The sequence below is a fragment of the Bidens hawaiensis genome, unplaced genomic scaffold (genome assembly GCF_021521415.1).
Source record: "Bidens hawaiensis isolate Kalapana, Puna unplaced genomic scaffold, B.hawaiensis_p1.1 tig00032359_1, whole genome shotgun sequence".
NCBI lineage: Eukaryota > Viridiplantae > Streptophyta > Magnoliopsida > Asterales > Asteraceae > Bidens > Bidens hawaiensis.
In genome coordinates this window covers 201,312-214,235 of record NW_027495494.1, presented here as the reverse complement: position 1 = coordinate 214,235, position 12,924 = coordinate 201,312, and the positions used below count along the sequence as shown (strand labels likewise).

The window sequence follows — 12,924 nt, the reverse complement described above, 5'->3', positions numbered from 1 at the left end:
AAAAGATGTAAATGTTTAGCATGTAAATACGCCATGCCAAAAGTTACATGAAACGTATCAAATCTCTTAAAAAAGAAACCAATCACACAATTTGATCAATAAAATTTTATTTCTATGATAACTTGTTAAATTTTCATTAAATCATTTATCTTACAATATATGTTATTAATCACGCAATTCGCATGGTATAAAATCAGTTAGTGAACTCAGAGGTGGGCCTACGCTTCGGCTATAGGAGTCGGTCGGCCCATGTGAAAAAAAAAATTAGCGCTATATATAAAATAAAATTCCGACCGACCCCTGTAAAATTTTGACACGAACCCTGTGAATTGCTGAAAAAAGAAGAGAGATGGCCAGAGAAAAAACAGTGAAAATAGTGCTCAGAAATTACCTGTATTCTTTTCGACCGATAAATTGTGTTTGGAGAAGATGACTTAGGTTTTGACATTTTACGACTAGGGCCCTCGGGGTAATTTCGTAATAAAGCATAGTTGTGAAAAAGTCTTATTTCAAAGCATAAAACATTAGATTCTGACCAGGGGTGCAAACGAGCCGAGTTGCTCGCAAGCTATTCGAGATCGACTCGTTAAAAAAGCTCGATCGAGCCGAGCTTAATCGAGCCCGAGCTTGAGCCTAAAAGTAAGCTCGTTTAATAAACGAGCCTGAGTTTCATTTATCGAGATCGAGCCGGCTCACGAGCCTAAATGAGCTTGCCATTTATATAATTTTTTAAAATATATATTTAATAATTATTAATTAATATATATAATGTTATGAAAAAATAATTAAAAATAACTAAATAATATATATTATTTTATACATAAAATTATAATAGAAAAAAATATATAAAAATAATTATAATTATATAAAAAATAATTGATATATAGTAAACGAGCCGAGCTCAAGCTTGAAAATCTACTCACGAGCCGAGCTCGAGGTTTGAAAATAGAGCTCGAGCTCGAGCCTAGTCGAGCTCGGGCTCGGTTCGGCTTGTTTGCACCCCTAATTCTGACAACGTTTTTGTTAATATTAAAGCTTGAATATTATTTAATTAATGTGAAATATTTTTAATGATAAAGTTAGAATTAACATAATACTTTTTTTTAAAATTTAAACACCACCTTTTATTCTACTAGACTTATTGCTTTTTACTTATTACTTTGTTAGGTTATCGATTTCTTAAAAAGTTAAAATTGTTTAGAATGTCTTTCTGAATGATATTTGATGAAAAGAACAAAAAAAATAGATAAGACGTCCACATTTATTAGATTTGTTAAATACCACCAATAAAAAAAACAATGAGCATGAATTTCAACTGTAATAAGGTTAAATTGTTAATAAAAAGTTATTTGATTATATGATCCGACCCGACCTAATCCGAACCAGATCCAAAATCTTTATAATCTATATATATTTAGCCTCACATTTAACCCTTTAAAAATTTCGTCCCCTGTGAAAAAAACTCTTGGGTCTGTCACTGAGTTAACTTCAATTTTTTATTAATGAAATGTAATAAATCAAAATTAATTAAAAAGATTTTAATTTCACACACTTTCTACGTTCTACTCCTAAATTATATCTTTGTTTTAAAAACTATGACAGTTGACCTTCATAGTCTGAAAATCTTTATCAAACGCCTTAACAAACCAAAGACCCTTTACTATTTATTAAGAAAATAAAATGTTCGATTTGTTAACTTGTAGTTATAAGAGAAAATCAAATTACATAAATACCCTTTCTGGCTCACTCCTTTCTTCCCCACTCAAATGGCCAAATGAATTACATTCTTTAAATTAGTCTCATACTTTCTACTTATAAAAGTTAAAAAACATGACTTAGTTTCAAAGAAGTGAATATATAAAATTTCCTTGGTTTCATCGTCAAAAAGTCTAGGTCTAAAAAGAGAAGATATTTGGAAGCTTGTGACCGAAAGTTTACAAACCAAAAATAATGGTTTCTTAAGGAAAACAAATTTATCTTAATCTAAACTTATATTAAGAACAAAAATAAGCAATATCAAGAAGTCCCATATAAACTAGTCTTGTATATTACTCGAATCAAACTATTATACAATTCCAGAACCGAATTTTATCCAATTCTATGATATGTAACTATAAACACTAATTATAGAAACTACATTAATAAAATCAACCATCAACATTTGCTAAAGGAACCCATACTTTCCATGCTTTAATATCACCATCCAAACTACCACTATACGCCATATACTTTCTCCCCTCACCGTCACCATCGCTTTCTGCGGCCACGGCCAAACACTTCACCGGACCACCGTGACCCTCCAAAACACCAACACATGAATAACTTTTCCCCGCGAATCTCCGCCACAATCTCACTGTTTTATCAGCTGAACCACTACATACCAACTCATTAACAATTTTCACACACAAAATCGCCTTTCTATGCCCCAAAAGCGCCGCAAAAACCATCATATGTCCGCCGTCTCCGTCATCGGAGAAGTTCCTCTCACAAGCTATCATCACACCCGAACAGGCGCCAGAGATTAACACGGAAAGATTATTGTCATAAGCCAAAGCATTTACTGCGGATTTATGGTGTGTTAGTGAACTGATTAAATTATGTTTTCGGTCTTGTTGATTGAATCTCCACACTTTGATTTTCCTGTCTGCTGAGCTGGTGTAAACGAAACCTTCATCGGATAATATGATTGCGTTAATGGCGTCGTCGTGTGCGTTTGAAACCGATTCTAAGCACTTGAAATCAGAACTCCTCCATACCTGGACATAATATAGTAACATAATTAGAGTTTATTGTAATTATTTTTACTATAATTAGGTTTACATTGTATATATGCTTAATTTAAAGGTGTGCACGAAATTGAATTAACCAAATCCTAACCGGAATAACCAACGTAACCAAACCCAGTAAAAAAACTCACAATTTAGTTTTAAGTTTACTTACATAATATAAAAAAAAAACAACCAAACGATTTACAATGAAGTGGCAGGTAAGTGGACAACAAGTTACGTCACAACCCCTTTTTTTAAGTTAAAAAAAAAAGAACAATTTTTGTTCAATTTGGACGACTGTAATTTAACTGAAACAGAAAAACTGATATAATGTAATTTATTTGAAATTAATAAATGGTGCAGCTTAAATACCTTAGTTTCATACTTTCCTATATGTAATAATTGTTAAACATCAGTTAACCAAAAAAAATATAATACACAAATTCATTATTTTTGTTATTTTTCCCATGCCTAAATTTTTAAGCTCAAATGTGACATAGAAAAATCCGAAACCACCCTAAAACGGAAAACATCGAAACTGATCGATTTAAAATACCTAAAGCTCGAATTTTCAGTTTTCACTTTGTTTAAGCCAAAAGCCGACGCGCGCACACTCTATTATTTACATTACATGTATAACTAATTAATTAAAAACATCTATCACAAGTCACTACTTCTTTACCTTAAAACTCCGATCCCATGAAGCTGAGTAAATCCGAGATTTATCAACCGACACAGCCAACGAAGACACAGCATCATTATGATGAACCCACGTGAGCTTCTTATGCCTGCGAATCGTAACATAGTTTTTCGCAAACAAAACCTTAGTCAACCGGTCTTTTAACGTAGGCAAACTCGTAACAATATCAATACCAACCTTATTAATTTTCCACACCCTAATCTTATTATCTTGGTGCCCACTAATAATAATATCATCATTAACCATTTGTAGACACTTAACCGCACTGTTACACCTAACAGAAATAAACTCTTCGTCCGACGTGGCATCTGGGTGACGTGGCCACCGGTGGATTAGGTTGCTAGATGAGCCACTAAAGAGGTGGTTTCCGGTAAGGATTAAAGAGAGGATGTGACAAGAGTTGAGTTTGATAGTGAATAAACAGTCCGGGTTAACGGTGTTCGACGGTGTTACAACGGTGGAGAGTGACGGCGGTAGGCTTGATCTAGAGGAGAATGAAGAGTTGAAAGAGTCTTGTGAGAATGAAAATGAAAGTGATCGGAGGTTTGATGATTCGTGATCATCTTTCGGGTTTGAGAATAATCTAAAAGAACAGGAAAATGGTTGGAAATTGATGTTTCCGACCATGATTTTGTGTTTGTGTGTTTAAGGTAGTGATGGCTTGTGGGATTTTAAAGGTGAAGAAGAAGGTTATGAGAGGCGTATTTTAGCAAATAAAGTGGAAGGAAAGTGAGAAAATTGGTAAAAAGAAGACGCATGGTGGATTTGGGAGTTCAATATGGTTTTTGTGACGTGTAACATTGTGACTTTTGTATAATATTATCTTATTAGATATTTTATTGTTAATCAAGATTTCAGATATACACATGTTGTGAATTGCAAGATGATAAAGAGGTTGATGACGTACACATAATTTGTACTTTTCAAGTAATGATTACTTTTACATGTTAAGTTATATGTAAAAGGTTAATTAAGGGGGTAAAGGATAAGGTTAAAATGAAAACCCATTTGAGTTATGAAAATCTGTAAAAATCCTATGTAACATCGGTTTTTTTTTATTACATGTAATATATGTTGTAACATTTAATACAAAATATCGAAACATCAAAAAAAATATGTTTTGCTATTTTTTAACATTTTTTTACTTATTTTTATATATGTTTTCTGGAGAGAGAAAAAGTTATATTTATATTTACATTTTTTATTCACTTTAATTGAGGACCATAAGATTTAAACATTAATTAAAAACATGTAGTTGAGAATGGGTTTCTAGAGTTTTCACAACTCAAATAGGTTTTCATTTTATACTTAGCCAGGGAGTAAAAGTTTATGGGAAAATAAGAGAGTGAGTTTTTACTTTTTATTCCTTTTCCTGAATATAACATGAAATTTAAGGCTTGTGTGTAGAGTTAGATAGGTGTGAAATTTTAAGTCGAATTTGTTTAACTAAAAGGGTTACTGTTGACAGGGACGGATCTACATAGCAAGTAGAGATACATGAGAAACCCCTGAGCTTTGAAATAATGGTGTAATGTTATATAGAAAAACCCGGGATGAACCCATTAGAATACTAAGCAAGCGATACAGTGGATAAGTCATGGGATTAATAAACTCAAGGTCTTGGGTTTGATTTTTGATTCAGCTATTTGAAACTTTCTTTTTACATGTTAAGCTATTATGTTATATTCATTTTCAAGCCGTTTTTTTTTTATTTTTTTTATTTTTTTTATACGATTGACATTTTTCTTTGACAGAATCGAACCTCCACCTGAACATGCAAAAAAAGGGGTGTTCAAGCCGTTGTGTTCTTTGATCAATCTTCTACCTGTTTATTAGGAAACAACTAACAATACAGTGACTAATCTAAACACTTGAACACAATACTGTCTATAACATAGAAATTTATAATGCAAAATGAATTATGGTGTATTTTCATTGTTGTGCTTGTATTACGTATTATTGCATAATTATTATTTTTATTTGTGTATTTTTATGAGGCCCAATAAAGCACAAATCGTGAAATCAAACCAGAACCAAATTGTTGTAACGGTCTTGGTTTGGTTCGGTTTCCGATAATCAAAAACTGTACTAAAGCTGACTCGCTGTTTAATCTGAAATCCATCAAAACCGGATCGCGAACACCGTCTAACCAATTTAAGTATTTCACATCAACCACTTAAATGAAGAATTATTGGCGACCGACTTATATCTATAAATATTTAAAGAGTATCTTTCCAATTTAAACAAGTTGTGTATTTTTTTCTCACACACATAAAGAATAGTCAGGTTAAGATTTGTCTTCTTATAAATTTGTAATAAAAGAAGTGCCATGAAGACAAAGTTTTTAAGTTTAAACAAATTGTGTTCAGATTAATGTAACATGGGATATCTAATTTTAAAAAATAATAAAAACGGAAGCCTTTTGGTCACCACATTTAGTTGGACCATTAATTTTAGTTTTTAACCTGAAACTAGGTAACACCTAGCCGCGTTGCGGCGGCGCAGTGACATGAATTCGATTTGCATCGGTTAGGTTCGTAACTGTAGCGATAATAAATCTGGAAAAAGTAAATGCACAGAATAGTATTGGCAGTACTCGTATAACTTATGGTAAAAAAACATTATAAAAGAACTTGTAGTCAGCTGGTAAACCCGCATGGTGCGACTGCTCGTCGACACAAATCTGATCGGCATCGGGTTAACGCATTGGAACCAAACCAAAAAAAATAAATTCGTTAACATAAAAACACAACAAATTAACGTATTTAAAACAAAAAAAAAATAAAAAAAAGAATGCGTGTTGCGGCAACAAACCGACACGCATACGGTCTTCCGTCAGTCGACACCAGAGCTAAATAAGAAAATAAATTCATCACCACCCAAACACAATAAATTAGCATATTTTAAACAAATAAAAAGCATGCGCCTTTACAACAATAAACCAATGCAAATTTAGTCGGCATCAACACTAAGGTGCTGTTTGTTTTTTAAGAGGTAAAACGTCTGCAGTCTGCGGACCACATCTGCAAGCATCTGTAGCAGAAGAGGTGGATCAAACCTCTGCAGTCTGTAAGAAAAAGATTGTTTGTTTTTAACGTCTGCAGACTTATAAAATTAAACATAAATTTTTAAACAACCCGAACCGAACAAACTAATGGTAATCAAACCTATTAAAATTCTTAACAAAACCAATATAAACAAATTATTCATAAACAAACCGAACCAAACAAACTAATGGTAATCAAACTTATTAACATTCATCCGGTGACCTGTTTCACCTGCACAAAAGACCTCACTTTCTTTCCCTAAATAAACACAAATGTAACTCGGTTCCTTCTTCACATAACCAGCAGCCATCAATTTCATAACTTTTGCCACATTTTCCCACATAAACACACTTGGATACGTGTTACATAAAAGTATATACGTCGATGGATCTTTAACGCCCAACTCCATTAATCGATCAGCAACCCGAATCCCCATCTGGGTTCGCCCGAATCTTCGCTGGAGTTGGGAGTGGAGGGCGGCGCCGCAGGTAAGGAGAGGGGTGACGGGAAGAAAGTGGGGGTGGAGGGCGACACCGGAGGTGGGTGGAGGGGTAGAGGCCGACAGCGGTGACGGTGGAGGAGTGGAGGAGGAGTTGGAGAGGAGAAGAAGGTTAGGATTAGGGTTTGGGAGTGAGATGTAGAAGAAGAAGTGGAGAGGATATGAATAATAGGGTTTGGGAGTTCTGATGTTTTTTGGAGTCCGAAGAGGTGAGAACAAATGGGGTAGAAGATGTGAGAAGTAACAATGTCATCACTTCTAGGAGAAGAGGGCGCGCAGACGTTTTTTAATGAAACGTCTTCGGAAAAACAAACACACTGCAGAGCCCAACGTCTGCGCACCCTCTTCTCAGTATAGACAAAAGAGGTGGAGAAGTGCTTCTGAGGAAAAACAAACAACACCTAAAACATAATCATAAATTAATAAGCTAAAAAAACATATATCAATATAATTTTAGGACCAATGTGCTGATGGGTCCACTAATGTATGAAATAAATGAAAAAAAAAATAAAAAACTAACACCAAACCAGAATGAATAAGAAGGAGTCGAACCTGCGAGGTAAAAGATCAAAGGCCATGCCAAACATATACACCACACACAGCCATCAGAGCACCACATTCAATTAGTTATCATTTGGAAATAATTGTATTTAACGTGTCAGTGAAGTTCAAAGTAAAAGTTTGTCACCGACAATCCAATATTTATCTTATATAATATATAATTGACCGGGATACCCGATCAAAAGTCTTTGATTCGTGTTAAATTCAACCCGTGAAACGACCCATTGTTCACCTGACACTCACAACAACATATATCAACTTTATGAAAACAAACAATAATAATAATTAATAAATGAAGGTGTAAAAGTTATATAATGAGAAAGCTTAGGTGCCCAAAAGTCATGTTGACCAACAAAATGTGAAAATAAAATTCAAAATTTTTATTTTCCGATAATACATTCAAATTTTTCTAATTTTTTTTATCACACGTGTGTCTGTGTTTGTGCTCATTTGACATATGAATCAATACTTCTAGGTCGTTTGATGCAGAAATTCATACTTGTGTGCCAAAGCCATCCAATAAAAATATGTCACATGTCGTCTCTGTTTCACCCTGTGTGACATAATGTTTTATGTATTATTGAATAAAAATATGTCACATGTCGTCTCTGTTTCATCCAATAAAAATATGTCACATGTCATCACTTTTATGTTTTAAACTATATTTAAAGTGAATTTATTTGTCAGTGATTTTGTTTTCACTTGAATTTCTCTATCAACAGATTTCTCAATTTAATTTACAAGGGAGATTCTCTCAATGTTGTTGAATACCTTGATATCAATGATATTTCTTTTCTTTAATCATTATTCTAAATAATTCATATTAAATCTTTTACGTTCTTTATTATTCCAAACTGAGGTGAAATGAGTGACTGAGGGGCTTTCGTATTGGCTCAAGGGAAGGGGTGTCCGTCCACCTGCGGCTTCGGTGTTTGGTGGTAGGTCAAATGTAATGTACAAAATCAAAATCATAATCAAGGATAACATATTCCGATATTGTTCTATCTGTTAAGTAAATTATACTTTGAAGTTCTGTCCACATTTCAACAAATTTCGTTTGTCACTTTATTTAAATTAACAAGGTTTCATCTCGGAGGGGAGAGACGGGGACCAAAGCCCCATCAATCTCCATTAATCTCTGACATGGATGAAACATAATCGTCTTAAGATGCCGAAGCCACATCACCCTCCCATTCCCTGACCTCATCCCGACACTCACTCTGTTTGTTTCTTTCAAATTTGACACCACCAAACCGTTGCATACACTGCAACTATAATCTCTGTTTGCCAAACCATTCTCTCTAACTCCTAATCAACCATTCTCTTTAACCTTTACTAGTGTAATTACCCATTCTCTTTACTAGTGTAATCTTTCGCCCACATACCAAAAAACAAACGGATAGTTTTGCTTAAATAGATATAACATGCAATTGGACCAATTGGTACATTTTCTTTCTATTTTCGATCTCGTGTTTCCATTTTCCTTTCACATATGAAGAAATTATTACTAAGTTACAAAAATAAAAAATAAAAAATTTGTGCTTTTTCATAGGGGAGGTATTTATTTTGGATACTTTTCTGGCCTTTTAAAATAAAGCAACACATTTGAATTACAATTGTCTTAAAAGTGGTGACAATTTTCCTTTATTGTGTTTCAGTAGAGTTTTTATTTATTTATTTTTAAAACGCTAATTCGTGCATTCACTAATCTTATTCTAAATTTTATAATCTTTGTTTATGACGAAACTTGAATCCGTAATCTGGATGGATGACACTTTCTCATCACACCTTTGTATCAATGTCCTACAAGCACCAAAGGCGGTTGCAGATGTTTTTAAAACAAGACCATTCATTGAGTTGGACAAACTAGTGGCTGGTGGAATCTTATGATCAATCATGGTCGACATCATTGATTTGCAACGTCCAAGATATATGTCAATATTAAATCAATTCAATATTCGAATAACATAAATTTCACAAAATGATGGAACATGGTTAGAAACATAAAAACTGATATATAAAAAGTTAATGTCGGGTATACAACAAAAAGTGAGGAAAAAAGTACTATTGGAACCAACGGTGCAGCATGAAACTAACGTCCACAACCGAATATTCAATGTGCATAAAATGATTGTAACATAATAGTTAAATGATAATATTTTATTTATAAAAATAATAAATTATATTTTAAAAGTAAAAATAATAGATCCTACATTAAACAAAACTCTTACGGTTTATTTATCAAAAATCGTATATTAGGTTTCAAACAATTTAATATTTTGATGATTAACCACTGGGTGGGTGATCCATTTACAAAGACAAAACCTTTAAATATTTTGGATTTAAATCCCATAGACGACAATAAATAATAAAGAAATACGCCGTTCAAAAAAAAGTTTGATTAACACTTATTTTCCTCAATTACAAATTAATAGTGAAATTTGTTGAAAGACAATAGCAATAGAAGAGCTATGTATTCAATCAAATAAATGCGATTACAAGCAAATACATCTATTCTATAGATAAAATGTTCAGCGAAAACACATACAACTTTTTCTAAGCACTACAGCTTTTTTTAAACCTTTGTCATTGAAAGATTTCAGATGTTTTAGAAAACCCTTGAAATGCGCAACATAATTTCAGACTCATAATATAGAATTCCTTTTAAGCTGAACTGATTATAAATCCAATCAGCTAATTTCTGTATCACATTTTATGTAGAAGAACAACGGTAGAATCGTAGAAGTTCTAGTAGAACCATCACACATAAGATTTATGTTTACTTATAAAATACCGCCTTCCTACTATAATCTCGTAGAAATTGAACGATTTTCTGACATAGACTTTCGTTACTATTTAAACGGGTTTGAAACAAGTAAACTAGGGCTTTTCTTTTGTAATGGATTGTTAATAAAGTAGTGTCTTTTATAAGACGTATTGTATTTGAGGATGGGTGTGTGTAGATATTTCAATGAACGTGTTATATAAAGCAGTGTCTTTTATAAGATGTCTTGATGCTTGATAGTCTATGAATGGCGCATCAACTTTCTATTGATGATCGATAAGGTTTTAGAGATGTTGCAATCCATGGTAGCTATATCTGACATTATTTTGTGAGAGGTAGATTTTACAGCCTCTAATTATAAATTTGTAACATTGTCAATCAAAATAATAAACTAAGGATATGTGCTATACTATACGATCTATGATTTTGAACCATTCGCTACATCGGTGTCATCTCAACTTTTCTTTCACTCTTCAACTCCACTATTTAGTCTAAGTTATGCTCCATTCTCCATCATTCGCTACCGTTCCATTTATTTATATTATTTAAATAAAAAAGAAATGATTGGACGTGGTCTCCAATGGTTTTGCTTAGAGAGATCCCGTCACTTGTGACCATTGGAAGGGGGCATGATGTACCAGCAAAACCATTCGTTCCATGTCAACACTATTAGTGGCCACTAGAGGTGAATACCTCACAGTTTAAGGGGTTGTTTGTCAAATTCTACACCAGTAAGTGCTTAATCTATAAGAGGTCTAAATGATCAAAAAACTCTAAACCAGTAAATGTTGAGTTAGTGTTGAGTACGCCAATATGGTGGTGGGTCGAGGAGATGGTACATGAGTGATAGACCAATGATTATAACCACATCTGAATGAACAAATAGGCAAAATTTTCATTCAATATCATTTTAAAACCTAATGGGTATGAGGTTTTTTTGACCAATTCAGAGGTATCATTCTACCATTCTGGTAAACCCAACATACTTAAGCCTGATTCAGAGATATTCTTTTAATGAAATCATTAAATGGCTATAAAAAAAAACCCTAACTCATTCTTCATTCCAAACATTGAATGTCGCAACCCCAACTGTGGAATGCCGATTTGTAAAAAATCTTTAGAAAAGAAAAAAAAAAAAATACCCCTATATCATGGGTTTAATTTGTAAATCACAGAATGTAAGAAAAATATTAAAACTCGGTAAAACTGTTGAAAATCATAGTAAGTATTCCTATTAAAAGCAAAAAATAAAATAATAATAATAATACATAGGTACAAATCCGAGTTAAGAAAATAGGTAAATATGAAAATTTATTTTTTAAATAAATATGGATAAAATTTCACATTATGTTTTTGATAAGTTATATCAAAATATATATGTACAATATTTTAATTACTAGAAATGAAATGTATAATATTTAGAATTTGGATAAATATATATGGTAGTTAAAAAGTTGTTTTTCAGGAGGTATGAAATTCTGCAATGATTTGAATACCACTCTGCAATAAATAAATAAAAAATGATTTGTTACACGGTTTTACCTATAAACAATAACATAACATTTTTTGTTTGTAGATCATTCTACGAACAACCATACTTAAAAACGAAAAAGAAAAAATCATTTACACAAAAGATTTGAACTTTACGACATATGATTGGACAACTAGAGCAAGCATTTAATTATTATTATTATTATAATTTTATTATTTTTTGTTTTAGTTTACTAAATTTCAAATTATGTGACATTTAAATAAAGCCTATTATATAAATTTACAATCAAATTAATGTAAAAAAGTATTATGCAACTCAAAGAACTAATGCATAAATACAGTGGCGGAACCAGGATTATTTAGCTGGGGGGTCGTAACTTTATTATTCTGGATTCGTAATTCGTTACCATATACCGGTTACTTTTTTGTTACTAGAAGTTGGTACCACACCCTTCAACGTCTTATATCTTGAATCCAATGTAAAATAATGCTTCAGTCTTGACATTTACAAAAACATCAACTTGTTTAAATTTTATGAAAAATTTGATAATTTAATTGACAAGGGCTTTTCGTATCGTCTCCTTATTTTCTCTCCAATGTTTGTCGGATGATTAACATGATGTTTACACAAGTCAGCTCACCAACAATTTCATCTTCTAGTGATTAATCAACTTCTACTTGATTTTTATTAAAATTATTTCATTAGCATTTAACAGTTGATAAAGTTTGGTTCATTCTACCAAATTATCATTTTAAAGAAATATGCATAAATGTAAGAACTATATTTAGAAGTATTTATTAATTTTTTTCTTAAATGTATATTAAAAATATTATGATAACCTAATATAAAAATTAAATAATAAAGAATCCAACGATGTAAAATCAAAAGCAGAAATAACTTCATATGCTATTATTTTATTAAACAAATAATAAATCATAAAAAAAACAAATAAAATTAATAAGTTTTAACCTATTATTTGAGAGATGAACAGGAGCAGCCACCAAGACATTAATAAATAGAAGTAGTATTATACTCTAAAAGAAAAAAAATAAGGATAAAAGAATAATTTATG

General features: G+C 32.1%; 1 protein-coding gene across 1 annotated transcript; it reads right to left on the bottom strand.

The window, feature by feature from the left end:
- Window positions 1–2,114: 2,114 nt before the first annotated feature.
- LOC143583321 (protein JINGUBANG-like) lies at window positions 2,115–4,141 on the bottom strand. Its single transcript, XM_077065660.1, has 2 exons — window positions 3,451–4,141; window positions 2,115–2,756 (listed from the first exon to the last, which is right to left on the bottom strand). Exons 1-2 carry the CDS (start codon window positions 4,093–4,095, stop codon window positions 2,148–2,150), a joined length of 1,254 nt encoding a protein of 417 aa, XP_076921775.1. The 5' UTR covers window positions 4,096–4,141; the 3' UTR covers window positions 2,115–2,147.
- Window positions 4,142–12,924: the final 8,783 nt, after the last annotated feature.

Bases quoted from the DNA above. Each gene is read 5' to 3' on its own strand.
- LOC143583321 (XM_077065660.1), bottom strand. From the start codon at position 4,095: ATGGTCGGAAACATCAATTTCCAACCATTTTCCTGTTCTTTTAGATTA. The intron at 2,757-3,450 runs GTAAAGAAGTAG...TATTATGTCCAG, and splicing joins CATGGGATCGGAGTTTTAAG to GTATGGAGGAGTTCTGATTT.